Raw genomic sequence first — 25,140 nt, 5'->3', positions numbered from 1 at the left:
TCACGCAGGCGCGCACGCCGACCTGGAGCGGCGGCGAGCGCGGGCGCCGCGCGCGGGGGCACCGGGCCACCCTCCGTGCCACAGGGCCGCGCCCGGCCGCCCGCGCTCGCACGCGTGTGTGAGGTCAGGGTCGTTCTCCGCGAGGGACACGCGGAGGCCACCGTGACGAGGAGAGCCGGTGGGCGCTGGCCTTTGCTTTGCAAGGACCCAGCTCCGACTGCGGGCGGCGCCTCCCTGCCCAACCGGGGCGGGAGCTCCGGCGGGTGAGCGGCTCGGCCCGGGTCTGAGACCGAGCCCAGCCCTGCGGCGGGGAGCCCCCCCGGGAGCGCGCCTGGCCGGGACACGCCCCGCGCCCTGCCGCGCGCCCCCACGACGCTTCCGCGGGGCAGCCGGGGGTCGCCGTCCAGGTGCTCCGCGCCGGCTGGGAGACCATGCGAAGTAGAGTCATCGGCCCGAACGGTTTTATACAGCGTCCGGAACAGCCCAGTGACAGGCACAAATGAAAATGGGAGCCCCAAAGCACAAGACAGAGAACCAGAGATTACAGGGGGTTGTTTTTTGGCAGAGGGATAGGCACTATTAGGAAAGAATGTTGCTGTTTCCTTTGATCCTTCCAGACACTTGTGAACGTTTTGTGGGTTCGTGGAGTGGGCTTAAAAGGTGAGGTACCTCCAATGTTCCAAATAAGAATGGTAAATCAAGAAGTACTCACATGAAATACAAAATCTGGGAAGTGAAAACAGTAGGAGACTTGGTCATGGAGGTGACATGTGAGAGGGTAAGTCCTGATATGGATTGATATGGCCTGGTCAGGGTTGCTGACCCTCCCTCCCAGCCTCCTACCCTTCCAGTCCCCTACCCCCAGCATTGTTCCTCCTCCAACTCCTCCACGTCCTAGGGAGCTAGTTGTAAAGTGGCTGAAGTATTATCGATAATGAGGATAAAATGAGAGGTACTTGCCACACACCAGCTAGTATAGGGCAGATGGTGGTAAAGGTCATTTTTCTCCCCTTCCCTGCATTTGGGGTCCATTTCCTGTGGCCCATCTCTTTCACTAAGCTATATGTGCTCCCAGCTCTGTACCGTAAGGGACCCTGCATCTTTATAGATTTCTAACTCCTCTTCTTGTAGGGCCTCTGTTGTCTTGTCTATCAAATGAGTATATTAATATCTGCTGGTATTAATAGAGTCAGGGGCTGGGGACATTGGCATGCCAACATTTGTGTAAAGTACAAAGCTCTATACAAGCAGAAGGCAATAATGGTGTTGTTGGGTGTTTAATTGATGGGCACTGGAGGGTGACTCAGCCAATCTGCATCTTGAAGACCCCTCCCTCAATTTATTTTACTTGTCTGGGAAAACTGTGTACTTTCCCCCATACCTGGAATGCACACCTCCTACCATCCTTTCCTGCCCCTTGGAAGAACAACTCTTCCCTTCCCATGTTCCTGATTGTGGGCAGTACTGCAAGGAGGGTCCCCCCTATGTCCATTCATGTGTGGCTGTCTGGTTGAGGACTCTGAGATAAACTCTGGTGGGTGGGAAGAACTGCTCAGGAAGGAGGTGGTCATTGTCAGTGTGAGGCACAGATCAAGAGACACCTCTCCCAACTCATTAGCAAATCTGGGTTCTGCCTCCAGAGTAAGTGTCAAAGTTGTCCATGTCTTTACTGCTACCACTATCACACTGTGCTTGGAAGACATCTTTGTTTTTTGTTTTTTGGTTTTTTTTTTTGGTTTTTGTTTTGTTTTGTTTTGTTTTTACTTATTCCAGAGAGCAGCCTGTGGGAACTCTAAAATATAAATCATACTATTTCATGCTCCTCCTTCAAGCCCTCTAGAAGCATCTCTTCACAATTTGCCAGACCTGCAAGAAAGACCCTCTGTGTTCTGACCTGACCTATTTCTGCAACTCTTATTATCTCCCCTATCCCTTGCTCTCTGCATTCCAGCCACTGTAGCCACCTTGCTGTTTCTCCTTCTAGCCTCAGGGTCTTTGCACTGACTGTTCCATTTACCTGGAATGCTATTCTTTTTGTTTTTTAAGGTACTGGCTCCTTCTCAATATTCAGATCTTAGCAACTGTTTTTTTAATAATAAATTTATTTTTTATTGGTGTTCAATTTGCCAACATACAGAATAACATCCAGTGCTCATCCCGTCAAGTGCCCATTTCTTTTTTAAATCTTCATAAGACTTTAGTAAACTCTTAATTGAACCAGCTATCCTGGTTTCAGCTGTATTGCTGAATGTCTTCATTTGAGCTATGCTGTGAAAAAGGGATCTACGTTTTTTAAGACCACAGTCATGATGGCAGCTAAAATTAAATATTTAAAAAAATTATTTATTTATTCTAGAGAGAGAAAGGGAGAGAACGAGTTGGGGAGGGGGAGAGGGAAAGAATCATAAACAGACTACCTGCTGAGCATGGAGCCGATGCAAGGCTCAAGGCTCAATCCCACAATCCTGAGATCATGACCTGAGCCAAAACCAAGAGTTGGATGCTCAACCAACTGAACCACTCAGGTGCCCCGGCATCCAAAATTAATACTTATTTCCCAAGCTTAAGGGAATTCTTGAGGGATACAAGTTGATGCAGTGAGACTTAGCTGCCTCCCTACAATGGGAGGCCCATCAAACTCATCTATTTCTGATATTATTAAGGGAGAAAGGAGATTTTGGTTCTCTTAACATCACATGATAGGTTTATAATTATAAGTAATTACCTCTCTCTCTGTCTCTGAATTAACAGTAACACAGTGCTTTTATCAGAAAGGTCAGCACAAAAGAATTACTGTTTTTTTTTTTTTAAGATTTTATTTATTTATTGATGAGAGAGACACACACACAGAGGTAGAGACAGGCAGAGGGAGAAGCAGGCTCCATACAGGGAGCCCGACATGGGACTTGATCCCGGGACTCCAGGATCACGCCCTACGCCGAAAGCAGGTGCTAAATTGCTGAGCCACCCAGGGATCCCCAAGAATTACTGTTTGAGGCTGGCTCAATGATGTGAAAAAAGAAGCTGCAATTGAACTGTACATGTAGGAAACAGACACAGAATGGGATTGAAATTTGTCTAAGCTTAGTGATTGGCTTCTGTCCTGTCATTCCTGACTAACCCGTATTTTGATTTCTACAACAATGTTAAATGGAAAGAAGCTTTAAAGCCAGAGAGATCTGGGTTCAAATTCTGGTTTTCTCTTACTATTTGTGACTGGGCAAATTATTTAAACTTCTTAAGTCTTTCTCCCTACACCCATCAAATAATGATACTAACAACTATTTTTGCAGGATTATTGTAAGTATTAAATGAAGTGATACATACATATACAACAGTGTCTAGAAATGTCTGAAATCTTAGCTGCTATTTATTAAGTATATACTAAATGTTAAGTATTTGCATATATTTTTAAAATTCCACAACAACTTCAAATGATAGGTACTATTATCAGCCTAATTTTTCAGTTGAAACTAACAAGCTCAGAATGATCCAAGGCTACACATCCAGGAAATGGTAGAATTGGTTCCAATGCTCACCAGCTATGCTTTTAACCACTATGAAATTGTTAATTCCTTTCCTCCTGATTTTGAGGATTCTCTTCTTTTCTTTTTAAGATTTTATTTATTTATTCATGAGAGACATACAGAGAGAGAGGCAGAGACATAGGCAGAGGGAGAAGCAGGTTCCCCCCAAGGAGCCTGATGTGGGACTCGATCCCAGATCCCGGGATCACACCCTGAGCCAGAGGCAGACGCTGAACTGCTGAGCCACTAAGCCATCCCTTGAGGATTCTTTAGACCGTTTTTTTTTAAAAGATTTTATTTATTTATTTGACAGAGAGAAAGAGGGAGAGTACAAGCCAGGGGCAGGTAGGTATAGGGAGAGGGAGAAGCAAACTTCCTGCTGAGCAGAGACCCTGACGCCGGCTTCCATCCCTGGACTCTGGGACCATGACCATGACCTGAGCCAATGGCAGATGCTCAACCGACTGCCCACCCAGGCACCCCTCTGTAGATAGTTCTTGCTGGCATATTATCAGTATCATTGGCAAGAGCCACTGTGAGCCTACTTAGTACAGAGCATAATGCTAGCTGTTAGGAATATAATGAAGTTTAAGCAATGGATCTTGATATTGAGTAAGTACGACTTGAGCTCAGTCATCTAACTTCTCTACTTTAAGACTCTAACTGAAATGACTAATAGGTTATAAAAATAGGGGAAATTGAGATTGACGTCATGCAGGCAGGAAAATGACAAGGTCTACTGACCCACTTTCCAGGAAACTAGTGAAAATCACTTAAAAATAACCACTTAAAACCTCTGGATATGGCTTTAGGGGCAAACAGCAAATAAAGAAACATCTGTTCAAGAAAATCAATGAAAGTTTACAAAGAAGGGTGAGAGTCTATGGTATTTGAAGCAAGTCCATTCCTTCTTCTCTTCTTTCTGGCTTAGTGAGTTGGAGATTCTGGATACTCCAGAATACTCTGGATGACTAAAGCCAAGAACATAGGGCCCCCTCTTTCACCATCTCCCAGCTGGAGAGCTTACTTCCCTAGAGGAGCAGTGTTTTTCACCCTGTCCCCAACTACCTGTTGTTGAGGCTAAGTCCTGTACAAGAGGGCTGAGCAGTGGAGCCTCCCTTCTTCTGCATACCAAGAATACTGGAGCTCTGATAGTTTTTCCCTCTGCTTGGGAGGCTGTGATTCCATGCCAGGCAAGCCCAGGTAACCATATGTGAATGTATCCTCCTTCTGTGATTGTCTCTCAGAGAGAAGCCTGCCATTATCTCTATCTCCAGCTCCAGGCTTTTGCTCAAATATGTTGCCTGGGGAGAGAATTTTGACCCTGGGAAGGCTGTAAAACAGATAGCTGCTAATCTCTTCCCAAAAGAACTGACCTCATTTGTATTGGAGCATGGGGAAGTTTAAACCTAAAGGTGGTCCCAAGAGCAATGGAGCTTCTGGTAGAAGGCATTGGGAAACATATTCATGGATCTAATAAAGATACAGCCTAGGTTGTAAGCCTATTAGTTTGCAAGAAAGAACCAGGAGTAAGACATTTGGGGGGATTCATTCTGGGATCAGAACAAACTCCAAACACACATCTCTGAAACTATTTCTTCAAAGGAGCCAGAATTTGATTGAATTAGTTTGTAGAGCAACTTATACCCAAGGCATGGCTGTAAACAGTAGAGCAATCAGCTGCCAATCAGTGGAGTTTAAGAGCTGGGTTTAGCAAGAAAAGGGTCAATTCATCAGGAAGATATAAAAATTAAAACATATATAGGCCTAATAACAGAGCATCAAAATATATAAAGCAAAAATGACAGAAATGAAGGGAAAATAGATAATTCAACAATAGTTAGAGGTTTAAATATCCAACTTTCAGTAATGGATAAAACAACTGCACAGAAGATCAAGCAAATAAATACTTGAACAACATTACAAACCAACTAAACCTCTTAGACATCTTAGAACATACCACTCAACAACAGAGTATACATTCTCCTCAAGAATACATGGGACATTTTCTAGACTAGACCCTATGTTAGTCCATAAAACAAACTTCAGTAAATTTAAAAGGATAAAAATAATACAAAGCATGTTCTTTGACCACATGGAATAAAATTAGAAATCAGTAACAGGAATTTAGGAAACTTACAAATATGTGGAAATTAAACAACACATTCCTAAGTAACCAATAGGTCAAAGAGTAGATGAGAAGAAAAATCAGAAAATACTTTGAGATAAGTGAAAATAAAGACAAAATTTGCCAAAATCTATGGGACACAGCTAAAGCATGCTTATAGGGAAATTTATAACTACAAATGCCTGTATTAAAGAAAGAAGAAAGATCTCAAGTCAACAACCAAATTTGCACCTCATGATACCAGAAAAAGAAGTGCAAAACCTAAAGCAAGAAGAAGAAAGGAAATAATAAAAGTTAGAGTAGAAATAATTTTTTAAAAATAGTCTTTTCAAGAAGTAGTGCTGGGACAACTGGATACCCACATGCAAATGAACTCAAATCAAAAATGTAAGAGCTAAAAGTATAAAAGTCTCAGGAAAAAAAAAAACAAACATAGAGCCAAATATTCATGACCTTGGGTTGGCAAAGGATTCTTAGACATGAGATAAAAATCACAGACAACAAAAGAAAAAGGAAGATAAAGTGGGCATCACCAGATTTTTAAAACTTCTGCGTTTCAAAGGATACCAACAAGAAAATGAAAAGACAAATCACAGAATAGGATAAAGAAAATGTCTGTAAATAATTTAATTGATAATGGATGTGTATCCAGGATGTAAAGGACACTTACAACTCAATAAAAAAAAATCCCCAAATATCCCATTAAAACACAAAATGATGTTTATCAGAGGGTTTGTAGGTGGGGGGATGTAGGAAATAGGTGATTGGGATTAAGGAGGCACTTGTGATGAGCACTAGGTATTGTACAGAAGTATTAAATCACTAAATTGTATACCTGTAACTAACATTACATTGTATGTTAACTAACTGTAATTTAAATAACTGCTTTAAAAAATGAGCAAAAGATTTATTTTTTTATTGGAGTTCAATTTGCCAACATATAGCATAACACCCAGTGCTCATCCTGCCAAGTGCCACCCTCAGTGCCCAGTCACCCCAACCCCCTGCCCACCTCCCTTTTCATTATGCCTTGTTCGTTTCCCACAGTTAGGTGTCTCTCATGTTTTGTCACCCTCACTGATATTTTCACTCATTTTTTCTCCCTTCCCCTTTATTCTCTTCCACTAATTTTTATATTCCGCAAATGAATGAGACCATATAATGTTTGTCCTTCTCTGATTGACTTATTTCATTCAGCTTAATACCCTCCAGTTCCATCCACGTTGAAGCAAATGGTGGGTATTTGTCATTTCTAATGGCTGAGGAATATTCCATTGTATACATAGACCACATCTTCTTTATCCATTCATCCTTCGATGGACACTGAGGTTCCATCCACAGTTTGGCTATTGTGGACATTGCTGCTATAAACATCAGGGTGCAGGGGTCCCGGTGTTTCACTGCATCTGTATCTTTGGGGTAAATCTCCAGCAGTGCAATTCCTGGGTCGTAGGGCAGTTCCATTTTTAACTCTTTGAGGAACCTCCACACAGTTTTCCAGAGTGGCTGCACCAATTCACATTCCCACCAACAGTGCAAGAGGGTTCCCCTTTCTCTGCATCCTCTCCAACATTTGCTGTTTTCTGTCTTGTTAATGTTCACCATTCTTACTGGGGTGAGGTGGTATCTCATTGTTGGTTTGATTTGTATTTCCCTGATGGCGAGTGATGCAGAGCATTTTCTCATGTGCTTGTTGGCCATGTCTATGTCTTCCTCTGTGAGATTTCTGTTCATGTCTTTTGCCCATTTCATGATTGGATTGTTTGTTTCTTTGCTGCTGAGTAATCAGTTCTTTATAGATCTTGGATACTAGCCCTTTATCTGACATGTCATTTGCAAATATCTTCTCCCATTCTGTAGGTTGTCTTTTAGTTTTGTTGAGTGTTTCTTTTGCTGTGCAGAAGCTTTTTATGTTGCTTAAGTCCCAATAATTCATTTTTGCTTTTGTTTCTCTTGCCTTTATGGATGTATCTTGCAAGAAGTTGCTGTGGCCAAGTTCAAAAAGGGTGTTGCCTGTGTTCTCCTCTAGGATTTTGATGGCTTCTTGTCTCACAATTAAATCTTTCATCTATTTTGAGTTTATCGTTGTGTATGGTGTAAGAGAATGGTCTAGTTTCAGTCTTCTGCACGTGGCTGTTCAATTTTCCCAGCATCATTTATTGAAGAGACTGTCTTTTTTCCAGTGGATAGTCTTTCCTGCTTTGTCAAATATTAGTTGACCATAGATTTGAGGGTCCACTTCTGGGTTCTCTATTCTGTTCCATTGATCTATGTGTCTGTTTTTTTTTTTTATTTTTTTTTTTTATTGGTGTTCAATTTACTAACATACAGAATAACACCCAGTGCCCGTCACCCATTCACTCCCACCCCCCGCCCTCCTCCCCTTCTACCACCCCTAGTTCGTTTCCCAGAGTTAGCAGTCTTTACGTTCTGTCTCCCTTTCTGATATTTCCCACACATTTCTTCTCCCTTCCCTTATTTTCCCTTTCACTATTATTTATATTCCCCAAATGAATGAGAACATATAATGTTTGTCCTTCTCCGACTGACTTACTTCACTCAGCATAATACCCTCCAGTTCCATCCACGTTGAAGCAAATGGTGGGTATTTGTCATTTCTAATAGCTGAGTAATATTCCATTGTATACATAAACCACATCTTCTTTATCCATTCATCTTTCGTTGGACACCGAGGCTCCTTCCACAGTTTGGCTATCGTGGCCATTGCTGCTATAAACATCGGGGTGCAGGTGTCCTGGCGTTTCATTGCATTTGTATCTTTGGGGTAAATCCCCAACAGTGCAATTGCTGGGTCGTAGGGCAGGTCTATTTTTAACTGTTTGAGGAACCTCCACACAGTTTTCCAGAGTGGCTGCACCAGTTCACATTCCCACCAACAGTGTAAGAGGGTTCCCTTTTCTCCGCATCCTCTCCAACATTTGTTGTTTCCTGCCTTGTTAATTTTCCCCATTCTCACTGGTGTGAGGTGGTATCTCATTGTAGTTTTGATTTGTATTTCCCTGATGGCAAGTGATGCAGAGCATTTTCTCATATGCATGTTGGCCATGTCTATGTCTTCCTCTGTGAGATTTCTGTTCATGTCTTTTGCCCATTTCATGATTGGATTGTTTGTTTCTTTGGTGTTGAGTTTAATAAGTTCTTTATAGATCTTGGAAACTAGCCCTTTATCTGATATGTCATTTGCAAATATCTTCTCCCATTCTGTAGGTTGTCTTTGAGTTTTGTTGACTGTATCCTTTGCTGTGCAAAAGCTTCTTATCTTGATGAAGTCCCAATAGTTCATTTTTGCTTTTGTTTCTTTTGCCTTTGTGGATGTATCTTGCAAGAAGTTACTATGGCCGAGTTCAAAAAGGGTGTTGCCTGTGTTCTTCTCTAGGATTTTGATGGAATCTTGTCTCACATTTAGATCTTTCATCCATTTTGAGTTTATCTTTGTGTATGGTGAAAGAGAGTGGTCTAGTTTCATTCTTCTGCATGTGGATGTCCAATTTTCCCAGCACCATTTATTGAAGAGACTGTCTTTCTTCCAATGGATAGTCTTTCCTCCTTTATCGAATATTAGTTGCCCATAAAGTTCAGGGTCCACTTCTGGATTCTCTATTCTGTTCCACTGATCTATGTGTCTGTTTTTGTGCCAGTACCACACTGTCTTGATGACCACAGCTTTGTAGTACAACCTGAAATCTGGCATTGTGATGCCCCCAGATATGGTTTTCTTTTTTAAAATTCCCCTGGCTATTCGGGGTCTTTTCTGATTCCACACAAATCTTAAAATAATTTGTTCTAACTCTCTGAAGAAAGTCCATGGTATTTTGATAGGGATTGCATTAAACGTGTATATTGCCCTGGGTAACATTGACATTTTCACAATATTAATTCTGCCAATCCATGAGCATGGAATATTTTTCCATCTCTTTGTGTCTTCCTCAATTTCTTTCAGAAGTGTTCTATAGTTTTGAGGGTATAGATCCTTTACATCTTTGGTGAGGTTTATTCCTAGGTATCTTATGCTTTTGGGTGCAATTGTAAATGGGATTGACTCCTTAATTTCTCTTTCTTCAGTCTCATTGTTAGTGTATAGAAATGCCACTGACTTCTGGGCATTGATTTTGTATCCTGCCACGCTACCGAATTGCTGTATGAGTTCTAGCAATCTTGGGGTGGAGACTTTTGGGTTTTCTATGTAGAGTATCATGTCATCGGCGAAGAGAGAGAGTTTGACTTCTTCTTTGCCAATTTGAATGCCTTTAATGTCTTTTTGTTGTCTGATTGCTGAGGCTAGGACTTCCAGTACTATGTTGAATAGCAGTGGTGAGAGTGGACATCCCTGTCTTGTTCCTGATCTTAGGGGAAAGGCTCCCAGTGCTTCCCCATTGAGAATGATATTTGCTGTGGGCTTTTCATAGATGGCTTTTAAGATGTCGAGGAATGTTCCCTCTATCCCTACACTCTGAAGAGTTTTAATCAGGAATGGATGCTGTATTTTGTCAAATGCTTTCTCTGCATCCAATGAGAGGATCGTATGGTTCTTGGTTTTTCTCTTGCTGATATGATGAATCACATTGATTGTTTTACGGGTGTTGAACCAGCCTTGTGTCCCAGGGATAAATCCTACTTGGTCATGGTGAATAATTTTCTTAATGTACTGTTGGATCCTATTGGCCAGGATCTTGTTGAGAATTTTTGCATCCATGTTCATCAGGGATATTGGTCTGTAATTCTCCTTTTTGGCGGGGTCTTTGTCTGGCTTTGGAATTAAGGTGATGCTGGCTTCATAGAACGAATTTGGAAGTACTCCATCTCTTTCTATCTTTCCAAACAGCTTTAGGAGAATAGGTATGATTTCTTCTTTAAACGTTTGATAAAATTCTCCTGGGAAGCCATCTGGCCCTGGACTCTTGTGTCTTGGGAGGTTTTTGATGACTGCTTCAATTTCCTCCCTGGTTATTGGCCTGTTCAGGTTTTCTATTTCTTCCTGTTCCAGTTTTGGTAGTTTGTGGCTTTCCAGGAATGCGTCCATTTCTTCTAGATTGCCTAATTTATTGGCGTATAGCTGTTCATAATATGTTTTTAAAATCGTTTGTATTTCCTTGGTGTTGGTAGTGATCTCTCCTTTCTCATTCATGATTTTATTAATTTGAGTCTTCTCTCTCTTCTTTTTAATAAGGCTGGCTAATGGTTTATCTATCTTATTAATTCTTTCAAAGAACCAACTCCTGGTTCTGTTGATCTGTTCCACAGTTCTTCTGGTCTCGATTTCGTTGAGTTCTGCTCGAATCTTTATTAACTCCCTTCTTCTCTTGGGTGTAGGATCTATTTGCTGTTTTTTCTCTAGCTCCTTTATGTGTAAGGTTAGCTTTTGTATTTGAGTTCTTTCCAGTTTTTGAATGGATGCTTGTATTGCGATGTATTTCCCCCTTAGGACTGCTTTTGCTGCATCCAAAGATTTTGAACGGTTGTATCTTCATTCTCATTAGTTTCCATGAATCTTTTTAATTCTTCCTTAATTTCCTGGTTGACCCTTTTATCTTTTAGCAGGATGGTCCTTAACCTCCATGTGTTTGAGGTCCTTCCAAACTTCTTGTTGTGATTTAGTTCTAATTTCAAGGCATTATGGTCCGAGAATATGCAGGGGACAATCCCAATCTTTTGGTCTCGGTTCAGACCCGATTTGTGACCCAATATGTGGTCTATTCTGGAGAAAGTTCCATGTGCGCTTGAGAAGAATGTGTATTCAGTTGAGTTTGGATGTAAAGTTCTGTAGATATCTGTGAGATCCATCTGGTCCAGTGTATCATTTAAAGCTCTCGTTTCTTTGGAGATGTTTTGCTTAGAAGACCTATCGAGTATAGAAAGAGCTAGATTGAAGTCACCAAGTATAAGTGTATTATTATCTAAGTATTTCTTCACTTTGGTTAATAATTGATTTATATATTTGGCAGCTCCCACATTCGGAGCATATATATTGAGGATTGTTAAGTCCTCTTGTTGAATAGATCCTTTAAGTATGATATAGTGTCCCTCTTCATCTCTCACTAAAGTCTTCGGGGTAAATTTTAGTTTATCTGATATAAGGATGGCTACCCCTGCTTTCTTTTGAGGACCATTCGAATGGTAAATGGTTCTCCAACCTTTTATTTTCAGGCTGTAGGTGTCCTTCTGTCTAAAATGAGTCTCTTGTAGACAGCAAATAGATGGGTCCTGCTTTTTTATCCAGTCTGAAACCCTGCGCCTTTTGATGGGGTCATTAAGCCCGTTCACATTCAGAGTTACTATTGAGAGATATGAGTTTAGGGTCATCATGATATCTATTCAGTCTTTGTTTTTGTGGACTGTTCCACTGAACTTCTTCTTAAAGGGGAATTTTAAGAGGCCCCCTTAAAATTTCTTGCAGAGCTGGTTTGGAGGTCACATATTCTTTTAGTTGCTGCCTGTCTTGGAAGCTCTTTATCTCTCCTTCCATTTTGAATGAGAGCCTTGCTGGAGAAAGTATTCTTGGTTGCATGTTCTTCTCATTTAGGACCCTGAATATATCCTGCCAGCCCTTTCTGGCCTGCCAGGTCTCTGTGGAGAGGTCTGCTGTTACCCTAATACTCCTCCCCATAAAAGTCAGGGATTTCTTGTCTCTTGCTGCTTTAAGGATCTTCTCCTTATCTTTGGAATTTGCAAGCTTCACAATTAAATGTCGAGGTGTTGAACGGTTTTTATTGATTTTAGGGGGGGATCTCTCTATTTCCTGGATCTGAATGCCTGTTTCCCTTCCCAGATTAGGAAAGTTTTCAGCTAGAATTTGTTCAAATACATATTCTGGCCCTCTGTCCCTTTCGGCGCCCTCGGGAACCCCAATTAAACGTAGGTTTTTCTTCCTCAGGCTGTCGTTTATTTCCCTTAATCTATCTTCATGGTCTTTTAATTGTTTGTCTCTTTTTTCCTCAGTTTCCCTCTTTGCTATCAACTTGTCTTCTAGGTCACTCACTCGTTCTTCCACCTCGTTAACCCTCGTCGTTAGGACTTCTAGTTTGGATTGCATCTCATTCAATTGATTTTTAATTTCTGCCTGATTGGATCTAAATTCCTCAGTCATGAAGTGTCTTGAGTCCTTTATGCTTTTTTCTAGAACCACCAGTAGCTGTATGATAGTGCTTCTGAATTGGCTTTCTGACATTGAATTGTAATCCAGATTTTGTAACTCTGTGGGAGAGAGGACTGTTTCTGATTCTTTCTTTTGAGGTGAGGTTTTCCTTCTAGTCATTTTGCTCAGTGCAGAGTGGCCAAAAGCAAGTTGTATTGGGAAAAAGAGAAAAAGAGAGGAGAGAAAGAAGGAAAGAAAAGAGAAAGAGAAAAAAAAAGGGAAGAAAAAGGAAAAAAAAAAACGAAAAAAAAAAAAAAAAAAGAAGAAAAAGAGAAAGAAAAAGAAAGAAAAAAAAAAGGGGGGTGGGGGAAGGAAACAAATCAAAAAGCAAAACAAAACAAAAACAAAAACAAAAACAAAAACAAACAAACAAAAAAAGAACCACCGGGGAGTATCTTCTGATTCTGTGTACTTTAAGTCCCTTGGCTTCTCCTGGAAGTTGTCCGTCTAGCTGGTGTTCTGGGGGAGGGGCCTGTTGTGCTGATTTTCAGGTGTTAGCAGTTGGGGGAGCTGCTGTGCCCCTGCCTGGTGCAGGGCTCGGTGGGGGTTGTTTACCCCGTGAGGCCGCAGGAGGAACAGCCCCAGTGGCGGGGCAGCTCTGGAAACCTGGATTCAGCTCCGGCAGGAACTCCGTCTGCAGGGCCTGGAGGCTCCGGGGCGGGGCCGCTGATGTGCTCAGCTGGGGCAGGAGCGTCCTCGCTGTCCTGGGCCCTCCCGGCCTCTGCCTGTCCCGGGGGAGGCGGGATCCTGGGCTGTGTCCCGGCGCCCTGTGCTCCGGGGCCTGCGCTGTTGGATTCGCGCTCCCGGGCCGCGCAGCCCCCTCCGCGGAGCCGCCGCCCGAGCCCCTCCGAGCTGCTCCTGGAACCGCGCAGCCCCCTCCGCACGGAGCCTCTTCCTCTGCCCGAGCCCCTCCGAGCTGCTCCCGGGGCCGCGCAGCCCCCTCCGCGGAGCCGCCCCCGAGCCCCTCCGAGCTGCTCCGGGTTCCCCCGTGCGCGCTGCAGCCCTTAGGGAGCTCGGCGCACTCTCCTGGGCGCGCAGTTGCTGTTACTGTCCCCGGGAGCCCGAGGGCATCCCCTCCCTCCTGGGGTCCTGCTCCAACTCCCTGCGAGCCCCTTTCCACCAGGGAAGATTGGTGCAGCTCCTGCGTCTCCGGGACGGGGCTCTCCTGTCCTGGGGACACTCGCCCCGGCCTCAGCCCGGCTCCTCGCGGCCCCTCCCCCTTGGAGGCCTTTGTTTCTTTACTTCTTTTTCCCGGTCTTCCTACCTTGATAGAAGCGCGAACTCTTCTCACTGTAGCATTCCAGCTGGTCTCTCTTTAAATCTCAGGCCGAATTCATAGATTTTCAGGATAATTTGAAGGTTTTCTAGGTAGTTTGGTGGAGACAGGTGATTTGGGGACCCTACTCTTCCGCCATCTTGCTCCTCCCCCTGTCTATGTGTCTGTTTTTGTGCCAGTACCACACTGTCTTGATGACCACAGCTTTGTAATACAACCTGAAATCTGGCATTGTGATGCTCCCAGCTATGGTTTTCTTTTTTAATATTTCCCTGGCTATTCAGGGTCTTTTTTGATTCCACACAAATCTTAATGAGCAAAAGATTTAAATAGACATTTCACCAAAGAAGATATATAAATGGCTGATAAAGACATAAAAAGGGAAATGCAAATCAAAACCACAGTGAGATACTACTTTATATCCACTAGTTTGAATAGAATAAAAAAGTCAGATAACTAGTGTGGTTAGGATGTGGATATTGGAGTAGTTACACTGGTGGTGGGAGTATAAAGTGGTACAGCTGCTTTAGAACATGGTTTAGCAATTCTTCAAATGATTCAACATAAAGTCAACATCTGACTTTATGGATGAAGTTCTACTCCTATGTATATGGATGAAACCATCTGTCTTCACTAAAACTTGTCTAAGAATTTTTAAAGCAGCATTATTCATAATAGCCAAAAGTTGGAAACAATCCAAATGTCCACCAGCAGATGAATGAATAAACAAATTGTGGTATATCTGTACAATGGAATATTATTTAGTCATCAAAAAGAATGATACATGTGACAAAATGGATGAACCTTGAAAACATTATTCTAAGTGAATAAAGCCAGTCACAAAAGACCAGGTCCTATATGATTCCATCAATGTGAAATTCCAGAATAGGGAAATTTGTGATGATTGCACATGTATGTGAATAGACTAAAATTTTTGAATTTTACAGTTTAAATGGATGAATTGTATGGTATATGAACGATATCTCAATAAAGCAGTTTAAAAAATAGAGAAATTTAGCCACAAGATACAATAAAGATATTACTGGCCTGAAGAAAGAAATGACCCATATCTTTGAAATAGCAATGCACCCAGAACCAAGTAGGAAAATGCCTGGTGGAACCCTGCCAACCCTTCTTCAGTCATAGGCATGGGCTCTGGAGGTGTCAAGGGCTTTATGTGATGTGTGCATCTGCTGTACTGGCGACTTGAAGAGTTGTATCTTGCTCTGCTGGCTCCACCAAGAGAGGAGTGGGTGTGGTGCAATTTATCCTGGGCACCAACTTGTGGGGCAGAGTGTGGCATGCTTTCACATTAGGGTAATTCTTGGCTACTCCTCCAAACATAGTAAAGAAGTACTGGCAAGAGGCAAAGCTTTCAGCTGGAACTGCTTACAGCTCCTTTCAAGGTGACTGAACTTGTGATATATGTTACAGGGAAGTTTAACTTTTCATATCCTGCTTCAGCCATGTTTAAATGATTTTTATTTTTTTTAAATTATTTTTTAAAAGGATTTTTAACAGGAATCTATAGCAGTCTCTGACAGGGTGCTGTCTCCAATGCTACATGATAACAAGCCCTTGCTGGGGAAGGATTGATATCTGTAAGGATAAGCCAATAGAGAAATTTCCCCTACAGAAAAACTACTAGTCAAAAGAAATGCAGGTGTTTTTGGAAATGAATTGATAAAACATGAATAGGAGACAATTTTTACAAAATTCTCTATTTTCTGTTTTTAACAAGCTTCTAGAGGGTATTGGAAAGATTTATTGTAGATTAAAAGTGTGATCACTGAACCACAAATTCCAATGAAGGCAATGAACAGGTAGATAAAATCAGAAAACCAACACAGAAAATTAAACTAAGAACTTCTCCCAGAACGTAGAGGGAAAAGGAGTAAAAAATGAAAATGATGAGAGAGGTTCCAAGGATAGAAACTGTAAATAGAATCTGTAGAAAAGAGAAATCTCAGAAGTTTGGAACAGAACAGTTGGAGTGGAAGTGATAAAGAAAAGCAGGCTTTCCTGAGTTAAATCCAGAGACTCTACCCATGTTAACTTGACCCTCATATTAACCAATGAAATGGGAAAGCAAAAATTATTACTTATTTTTTTGAATAATAAAGTAATCTGAAATACAGAGAAACAGAGGGATGTGCCCAATTTCTTATCCTCATATCAGTGCAGCTAGAACCAGAGCCCTAAACTCTGACATTCAGACCAGTATTCTTGATATGCAAACATCCCAGGACATATGTGTCACTGTGAGGTTTTTAAATTGTTTATCCTGAAATAAAGTCACCTGTTAATTAATACAAATGAACTTATGAAATAATAAGACTATGTGATTGTTAAGCTTTGGCTTTGTAAGAAAGTTCTAACTTCAAGGGCCAAAATCAGCCTTGACAACTATTGCTAGAAAAAACACTACTGGAACCCATCATGGCCCCTTCCATGAGTCTCTAAATAATCCCATGATTTAATGAAAAGCTATGTTAGAAATATCTTTCTTTCCCTTGAAAAGATTCTTTCAGCAGTTGTCAAATACCTTTCATGACTTTTCTTGTTGTGAATTTAAGATCACAACCACACTTGGAAAAGAATAAAGGTCCACTGCAAAATGCAGCATAAGTACATACATTTGTTAATGGAAAACAATCATGTCCACCAGCTAATCAGTTCTCCCAGGACCAGCAGTTAGTATGCACTAAGTTGGATTCGGGCTCAGGACTTAGGTCTACATCAGAGTTGACCTTTCTCAGGATGGCATATGCCACACTCTGATGCTCAGAGCCTGGCCACAATGCTCCTATCATCTTTTGTCCTCAATGCCAGTCCTGTTCCCACTCCCCAAGTCTGGACACAGTACATGTTTGACATGGGGAGCTAGTTTGCCTTTTTATCCCTGTCTAGGACTTTACCATTCTTTATCCTTCATAAACGGCATAGGCCCTCCACCCCCGCCCACCCCACCAGCTAGCTTTTAGACAGTAAGGTTACTATCTAATATAATCTGCACTGCTCAAGACCTAACACCTGTCCTTCCATCAGGAGCCCTTGAGCATTTTCAGCATATCCAGGCATTTCTGGGTTAGGTCTAGGACAGGGGGTAGCTTTGCATGAGGATGCCCTATCTTGGTTCTCACTGGGGCCCAGCTTCCTTCTGGAACAAAGACCAGCCCTTTTATGGCCAAATATGTGATGCGAAGCTGTTTGGTATAGATTTGGGAAATAGACTCATAGAAGTTGCCATAAAACTGGAGGAAGAGGCTTGTCCCTCAGAAGGGGAAAACACTCAAGTTCCATTCAAATTAGAGACAAATCTCTGTGATTATTTCTTCTGCAAATTATATTCTATTACAAGACCCAAGAGGTGGTCATTAGTTCTGCTTAAAATAAACAAAGGGAAACAGGTTTGGGGATTCAATAATGAATTCTTCCCCAAGCCAAGAATTCCCTTTCTCTGGGAGCTAGGGACCTCTTATCCTGAAAGGATAAGAAACACTGGTTTATCTATCTCACTTACTTTAAGTTTCTTCTTCCAGACAAGTAAACATAGCAGTCAACAACATTCTCTCACTTCTTGTCCTTCTTTCCAGGACATCAGAGTATAAAGCAGAAGAGAGAGGTTCATAACTCACCAGTGTCAGGTATGTACTGTGGCCAGCCCATGCAGTTCAATCCTGTTGGGGCACTCTGGGAGAATGGATGGCTTCTTCTAGCGAGACTCAGAGACTCTGGAGAGGTAATAGTCACCTTCCTCCAACACTGGGAGAGGAGGAAAGACATAGAGAGTAAATGAAGAAAAAAGATGACAAGCTGTCATTGTCATTTCATACTTTTTTCATTGTCTGGGATCTTTGTTGTAGTAGGGTACACAGCCAAAATGTACACAGCTTCAGGAGGTGCCATTCACATCAAAATCCATGAGAAAAAAAACCCCGCAAAACTTATCCTGGAGTCTACATCCTGTGTGGCCATATGTTGTAGTTGTGGCAGGATAGGTTGTCATTCAACAATGTAAAATGAGGACTCTTGAGAAGGTCTCCAAACCCTTAAGTCTCCCCCAGCTGCTGAGTAACAAAGCCTGACATCTTTCCAAAAGCATAACTGTTTAATTAAAATTAATTTAATTAGGGGATCCCTGGGTGGCTCAGCGGTTTGGCGCCTGCCTTCGGCCCAGGGCGCAATCCTGAAGTCCCCGGATCAAGTCCCCGGATCGAGTCCCCTGTCAGGCTCCCTGCATGGAGCCTGCTTCTCCTTCTGCCTGTGTCTCTGCTTCTCTCTCTCTCTCTCTCTCTCTGTCTATCATGAATAAATAAATAAAATCTTTAAAAAAAATGAATTTAATTAAAATGCAACTCGTAAAGCCCCTGACATGTCATAATTATGAGGCAGACCTTACCTTTCAAACTGCAAGGACCAGTGTTGTATAGAGTCTTGGGAAGAAAATGGATACTGTCCCTTTCTTTATCATCCCATCATCTAGAGACAAAATTAGCCCCTTCCAGTTTTGTCTACTTTGTAAAGTTATTGTATTAACTTAAAATTTTTGATATGTATTCAAATAAATGTTCAATTTCCTTTTCTTATGTATTCCTCACACAATTAAGCAAGTATGCTTGAAAAATTCTTTTGTTCCTGTGATATCCTGTGGTCTGAACTCGGCGGCAGCTTGAAATTGCATATGGATAAAAAGGAATCCAAAAGAAGCCCTCTCTGGTCTGAAGGGAAAGGGGCCCCTAGAGACTATGAACAAATGGGGGAAATATTCTCTGTTGTTCCCCTCCTGTACTGGATTCCCAGGAAATCCCATTATAGGATGGCAACAATAGCCAGACAGGCACCTAAAACTCTGAGGAAGGGGAATCTTTTATGACCTGAGGAACTGTGGACCCAAAAGCATGGGATAGGTGGAGAATCCTGTTTCATTTTTCTCTCTCTCCTACTGCCACTTGGTCCCAGAGGCAGACAGGATGGCAGGAAGTATGTGGCAAAATTGGAAAACAAAAGCCAGCAATCTTGCAAAAAACCAGGAATGTAAGTGCTCCTGGAATCAGGAAGTGTCTGAAAGAATGCAGAGAGGAAGGAGCTCAAGAAACTGATCCTCAAAAGTTGTTCATAAGCTACTGGACTTACCCCCAAACTGTGCATGGGGGGATCTGATCCTAAACAGAATACTTAAGTCTTTGAGAACTGAACTATGGAACAGAACATTTTACAGGTCCTAAACTGGCCACTGAGTAATCCACATTATCCAAATAGTACTGAAAACACCTTGAAAACTGAACTGACATAAGAAACATAGCCTCTGAAGGTTAGTAAGAACTTTTAGTCTAAATTGGATTCAATTGCCTGAAAAAATGTAATGAAAAATTGTTCTCCATAGCAATTAAACAAGGCCCAGAGTCTCATAACATAGTATTCAAAATGTCCAGGATATTGTTCAAAATTGCTTAATATACAAACAACTATGAAACTCTCAATAAAGTATAAGGGAAAGGACAACTGACAGATCTCAACACCAAGATGACATGGTCATTGAAATGATCAAAGATTTTAAAGCAGCTCATATAAACATGCTCCAAGAAGTAAGGGTGACTACTCTTGAAATGAATGGAAAATAACATCAGGGAAATATAGCTAACATTTGAACAACATGGGTTTCAAATGCACAGGTGTACTTGTGGATTAAAAAAAAATAACTATAGTACTGTAAATGTATTTTTCTTATGATTCTCTTAGTAATGTTTTCTTTTCTCTAGCTTACTTTGTTGTAAGCATAAAGTATATAATATATATGACATAAACAATATGTGTTAATTGATTGCTTATCTTATCAGTAGACTATTAGTAACTTTTGGGGGAATCAAAAGTTATGTGGATTTTTGACTGTTTTGGGGGGGGGGGGGTTGGCATCCCTAACCCCTGCATTGCTCAAGGGTTAAATAGATGGAAAAACGAATGCAATGGAAATATTAGAACTGACAGATATAATAACTGAAATAAAAAATTTACTGGTATAGTATAGTTACAAAGTAAGATGGTTGAGGAAACAGTCAGTAAACTAAATAGCTCAAAAGAAATTATCTGAAGAACAGAGAAGAAAAAATATTGGAAAAAAAAACAAGAGCTTCAGGGACCTGTAGAACAACAAACATTTAACATTCTGCCATCAGAGACCCTGAAGGAGAAGAAAAAGTGTGGTGCTGAACAATATCAAAAAATTTCTGAAAAGATTCTAAATGTGGTGAAAAACCTTAACATATAGTACAAGAAGCTCATCAAACTTCAAACAGGATAACCCAAGAAAATGCCCAACACAGCATAATCGAACTACCAAAGATTAGAGACAATGAAAAAATCTTAGAAGCAGCCAGAAACTAACAACAAATCAACAAATTCCTTATATAGGGAGCAATCATTCAAATGACTATAGATTTCTCATGGAGGCCAGAGAGAAGTGGAACAGTATTTTTTAAATGCAGCCCCAACTGTCAACCCAGAATTCTATATCCAACAACAACAACAAAATGCTTTAGGGAAGTTGAAATAAATACATTCTTACATGAAGAAAGCAAAGAAAATTCATAGCTAGCAAACCTGCTCTAAATACACTTTGAGGGGGGGATCCCTGGGTGCCTTGGCGGTTTGGTTCCTGCCTTTGGCCCAGGGTGTGATCCCGGAGTCCCGGGATGGAGTCCCACATCAGGCTCCCTGCATAGAGCCTGCTTCTCTCTCTGCCTGTGTCTCTGCCTCTCTCTTTCTCTCTCTGTGTCTCTCATGAATAAATTCATCTTTAAAAGAAAAAAATAAATACACTTTGAGGAATATGTTCATATAAAGAAAAATGGTATTAGAGGGATGCTTCAAAATTCAGGAACTGAAGGAAGAGCAATAGAAATCGTAAATATATAGGTAAGTGTAACAGGCTATTTTTCTCCTCTAAGTTCTTTAAACTATGTTTGATAGTTAAAAGCAAAAATTACATTGTCTGATGAGGTTTTCAATGTACACAGATGACACATGACAACTACAGCGTTAAGGAGAGATTAAAGAGATTTATATGGTGGGAGGTTTCATATGTTCTACTTCAAGTAATAAAATAACCAATTGTAAAAAGTGGACTGTGATTAGTTAAAAGATGTATTTTAACCCCCACAATGACAATTAAGAAAAAAACCCACATAAAAATAGTGTAAAAAACTCAATAGGTAAGTTAAAATGAAAACTAAAAATTATCCAAATAATCCAAAAGACAGTAAAAGGAAACAGAGCAGTGAATCAGAGGAGCAAGCAGAGAACATGGTAGATCTAAATCCAAACACATCAGTAATTACATTAAATTGAAATACTAAGAACACATAATTAAACAGATTTTCAAAATGGATTAAAGAAAAAAAACCCTCACAATATGCTATCATAAGAAATCCACTTTCAAAATAATGATGAGGGTGAAAAGTAAAAGGTAAAAAGTAAAAGGTTGGAAAACATATGCCACACAAACACTGATCAAAAGAAAACTTGAAAGGTTGCACTAATATCAGACACAACAGACTTCAGAGTAAAGAAAATGACCAGGGATACAGGAGGACTTTACAAACATAACAAGAGGGTAGATTCATCAAGAAGACAGGACACCATCTAACCACTGACCTTCAAAATATATGAAGCAAAACCTGATACAATGTATACTTGATCTTAGCCAAAAGGCTGAGAAGCGCTAAAACCTGATACAATTTAAAGGAGAAATAGAAATGCCACAATTATGGTTGGATACTTTAACACTTCTACCACACTAATCAATAGAAAAAAGAAACATAGATAGCAAGGGGACAGGTGAAGGAACAGCATCATCCACCAAATGGAACTGACAATTACAGAATAGTCCACCCAACAATCACAAAATATGCACATGGAATATGCATATTACCTGAGAGACTATATCCTTGATAAGCATGATAATAGTAACAGTAACAACAACAATTTAAGTTTAAAAGGACTAAAATCATACAGAATATGCTTCTTTAACCATAATGGAATTACTCTAGAAATCAGTGATAGAAAGGTAACTGGAGAGTCTTCACCTACTTAGAAATTAAGCAACACATTTCAAAATAATCCACGGTAGTAAAGTGACTACACTTTGAGAACTGTGATCCAGCATTCCAATTTCTTCAATATAGTCTCTCTCTTTTTTTTTTAATTCCCAGTGTTCTGATTTTTTTTAAGTACACTGTATTATTCTTCATCATACTCTTTTGATAATCATACCTATAATGTATCTTTTTGTGTTTACTTGTAGAAACTATCAGAGCATTATATGACTCAACTAGTATATAATTCCCACTTCCTACTAAATTCTCAGAATTCTTTTTTAGGCCCCCAAACCTGTTAAAATCATAGAATCTCAGACTTAGAGTTCTCTAGAAATCTACTTTAATCCTGGTTGAGGGGAAATGGACCCTGTAAATGTTTTCATGGAGGCCAGATTATGTCTGATTTTTAAAAACAGTCATGTCAGTTGGTGACTATATCATTTTCATAAAACTTTTTATCAAGCCATCTTTCACATGGATTACTAAAACATCCTCCTAAATCCTCTCTCCTTGCTCCACACCAGATTCATCATGCCACTCCGCTACTAAAGCCCTAAAAGACTGCCATTTCTTATAGGATCAAGTCAAGATTGACTGACATGGGGCCAAGTTTTTCACATTCTGTCTTCTAGCCATTACAACAACCCCTGTTTCCTGCCTCTGTAAGGCACCAAGGACCTACCACGTACTATCCCCGATACTCCATGAATTCCATACTAGCACACCCTTAAAAAATTATAGAGGTATTATTGGCATATGACATAATCTTAATGATTGAGGTATAAAATAATATTTGATATCTATATACATTACAAAGTGATTACCACAGAAGTTTAGTTACCATCAGTCCTCATACAAAGATAATTTTAGGATTTACTCTTTTGGCAAACTTCAAGTATTTTCTATAACATTATTGGCTGTAGTCACCATGCTATATATTAGATTCCTATGACTTATTTATTTTATAACTGGAAGTTTGTACCTGTTGGCTGCCTTCACCTATTTTACCCACTTTCCACTCCTTCCCCTCTGCATCCACCAATTCTGTTCTCTGTATCTATGAGTTTTGTTTTCTAGATTCCACATATAAGTGAAATCATACAGTATTTATCTTTCTCTGTCTGACTTATTTCAATTAGCATAATCCCCTTAAGTTCTATCCATGTTGTCACAAATGGCAAGATGTCACTTTCTTTTATGGCTGAGTAATATTCTACTGTGTATTGATATCTAGTTTTGTTCTTTCTCAGGATAGGTTTGGCTATTCTTTTGTAGTTCCATACAGATTATTTATTTATTTATTTATTTATTTATTTATTTATTTAAAGATTTTAATTATTTATTCATGAGAGACACAGAAGGAGAGAGAAAGGCAGAGACACAGGCAGAGGGAGAAGCAGGCTCCATGCAGGGAGCCCGACATGAGACCATCCTGGGACTCCAGGATTGTGCCCTGGGCCGAAGGCAGCTGCCAAACCACTGAGCCACCCAGGCTGCCCCCATATAGATTTTAGGAATTTTTGGTCCTAGTTTTGTGAAGAATACCCTATGTTTATTGCAGTGTTACTTATAATAGCCAAGAAATGGAAAAACCCACGTGTCCATTGATAGATAAATGGATAAAGAAGAAATTGTATACAATGGAATTGAATACAATGGAATATTATTCAGCCACAAAAAGAATGAAATCCTGCCATTCATGACAATATGGATGAATTATGGTATCATGTTATGTGAAATAAATCAAACAGAGAAAAACAGATATATGATTTCACTTACATATGGAACCTAAAAAATAAAACAAAAAAGAGAAACAGACTCATAGGAAAAAAACTATTGGTTGCCAGAGGGGAAGAGGGTGGGGAAATAGATGAAATAAAAGAAGGGGATTAAGAGGCATGGCTTCTAGTTATAAAATAAATAAGTCACAGGGATGAAAAGTACAACAAAGGGAATACAGTCAATAAAACTGTAATAACCTTATGTGGTGCCAGATGGTAAATAACTTATTGTGGTATGCATTTTATAATATATCTAATTGTCAAATCATTCTGTTGTCCACCTGAAATGAATATTATATTTTATGTCAACTGTACCTCAGTTAAAAAAAAAACAGTATAGCACTGGCATAAAAACAGACACATATCAATGGAATAGAATAGAGAGCCCAGAAATAATCCCATGCATATACAGTCAATTTATGACACAGCAAGCAAGAATATACAATAGGAAAAGGAAAAGGATGGTTTCTTCACTAAATGGTGCTGGGAAAACAGCCATGGACCGCCACATGGAAAAAGAAACTATGCTACTATCTTATACCATACCCCAAAATTAACTAAAAAAGGATTAAAGACCTATATGTAAGACATGAAACCAAATAAACTGCTAAAAGAAAACACGGGCAGTAATCTCTTGGATGTCAACCTTAGCAATATTTTTCTGATATGTCTCCCAGGCAAGAGAAACAAAAGCAAAAATAAACAATTGGGACTACATCAAACTATCAACCTTTTGCACAGTGAAGGAAACCATTAATAAAATGAAAAGGCAACCAAAGGAAGAAAATATTTGCAAACAGTATATCCAATCAAAGTTAATATACAAAATATAAAGAACTCATACAACTCAACACCAAATAAATAATTAATCTAATTAAAAACGGGCAGAGGAATGGATATTTTTCTAGAGTACGAACAGACAACAGACACATGAAAAGATGTTCAACATCACTGATCATCAGAGAAATGCAAATCAAAACCACAATGAGATATTACCTCACACCAGTCAGAATGGTTGGTATCAAAAGACAAAAAATAAAAGGTTTTGGCAAGTTTGTGGAGAAAAGGGAAGCCTGGTAGGTGGTTGATGGGAATTTAAATTGTTGCAGCCACTATGGAAAGGATTATGGAGGTTCCTCAAAAAACTAAACATACCATACTAGTTTGATTACTATAGCT

General features: G+C 40.2%; 1 protein-coding gene across 1 annotated transcript in view; it reads right to left on the bottom strand.

Annotated features, from left to right (window-relative positions):
• The window catches only part of ARHGEF4 (Rho guanine nucleotide exchange factor 4), a 122,099-nt gene that overhangs the window by 86,952 nt on the left and 10,007 nt on the right, over positions 1-25,140 (bottom strand). Inside the window, 1 exon segment of the mRNA XM_049097354.1 lies at positions 17,723-17,849. Within this exon segment, the coding sequence (XP_048953311.1) occupies positions 17,723-17,849 (127 nt within the window).

The sequence above is a fragment of the Canis lupus genome, chromosome 19 (genome assembly GCF_003254725.2).
Source record: "Canis lupus dingo isolate Sandy chromosome 19, ASM325472v2, whole genome shotgun sequence".
Classification (NCBI taxonomy): Eukaryota; Metazoa; Chordata; class Mammalia; order Carnivora; family Canidae; genus Canis; species Canis lupus.
Note: the sequence above shows the minus strand (reverse complement) of the source record. Positions and strands in the feature narration are given on the sequence as shown.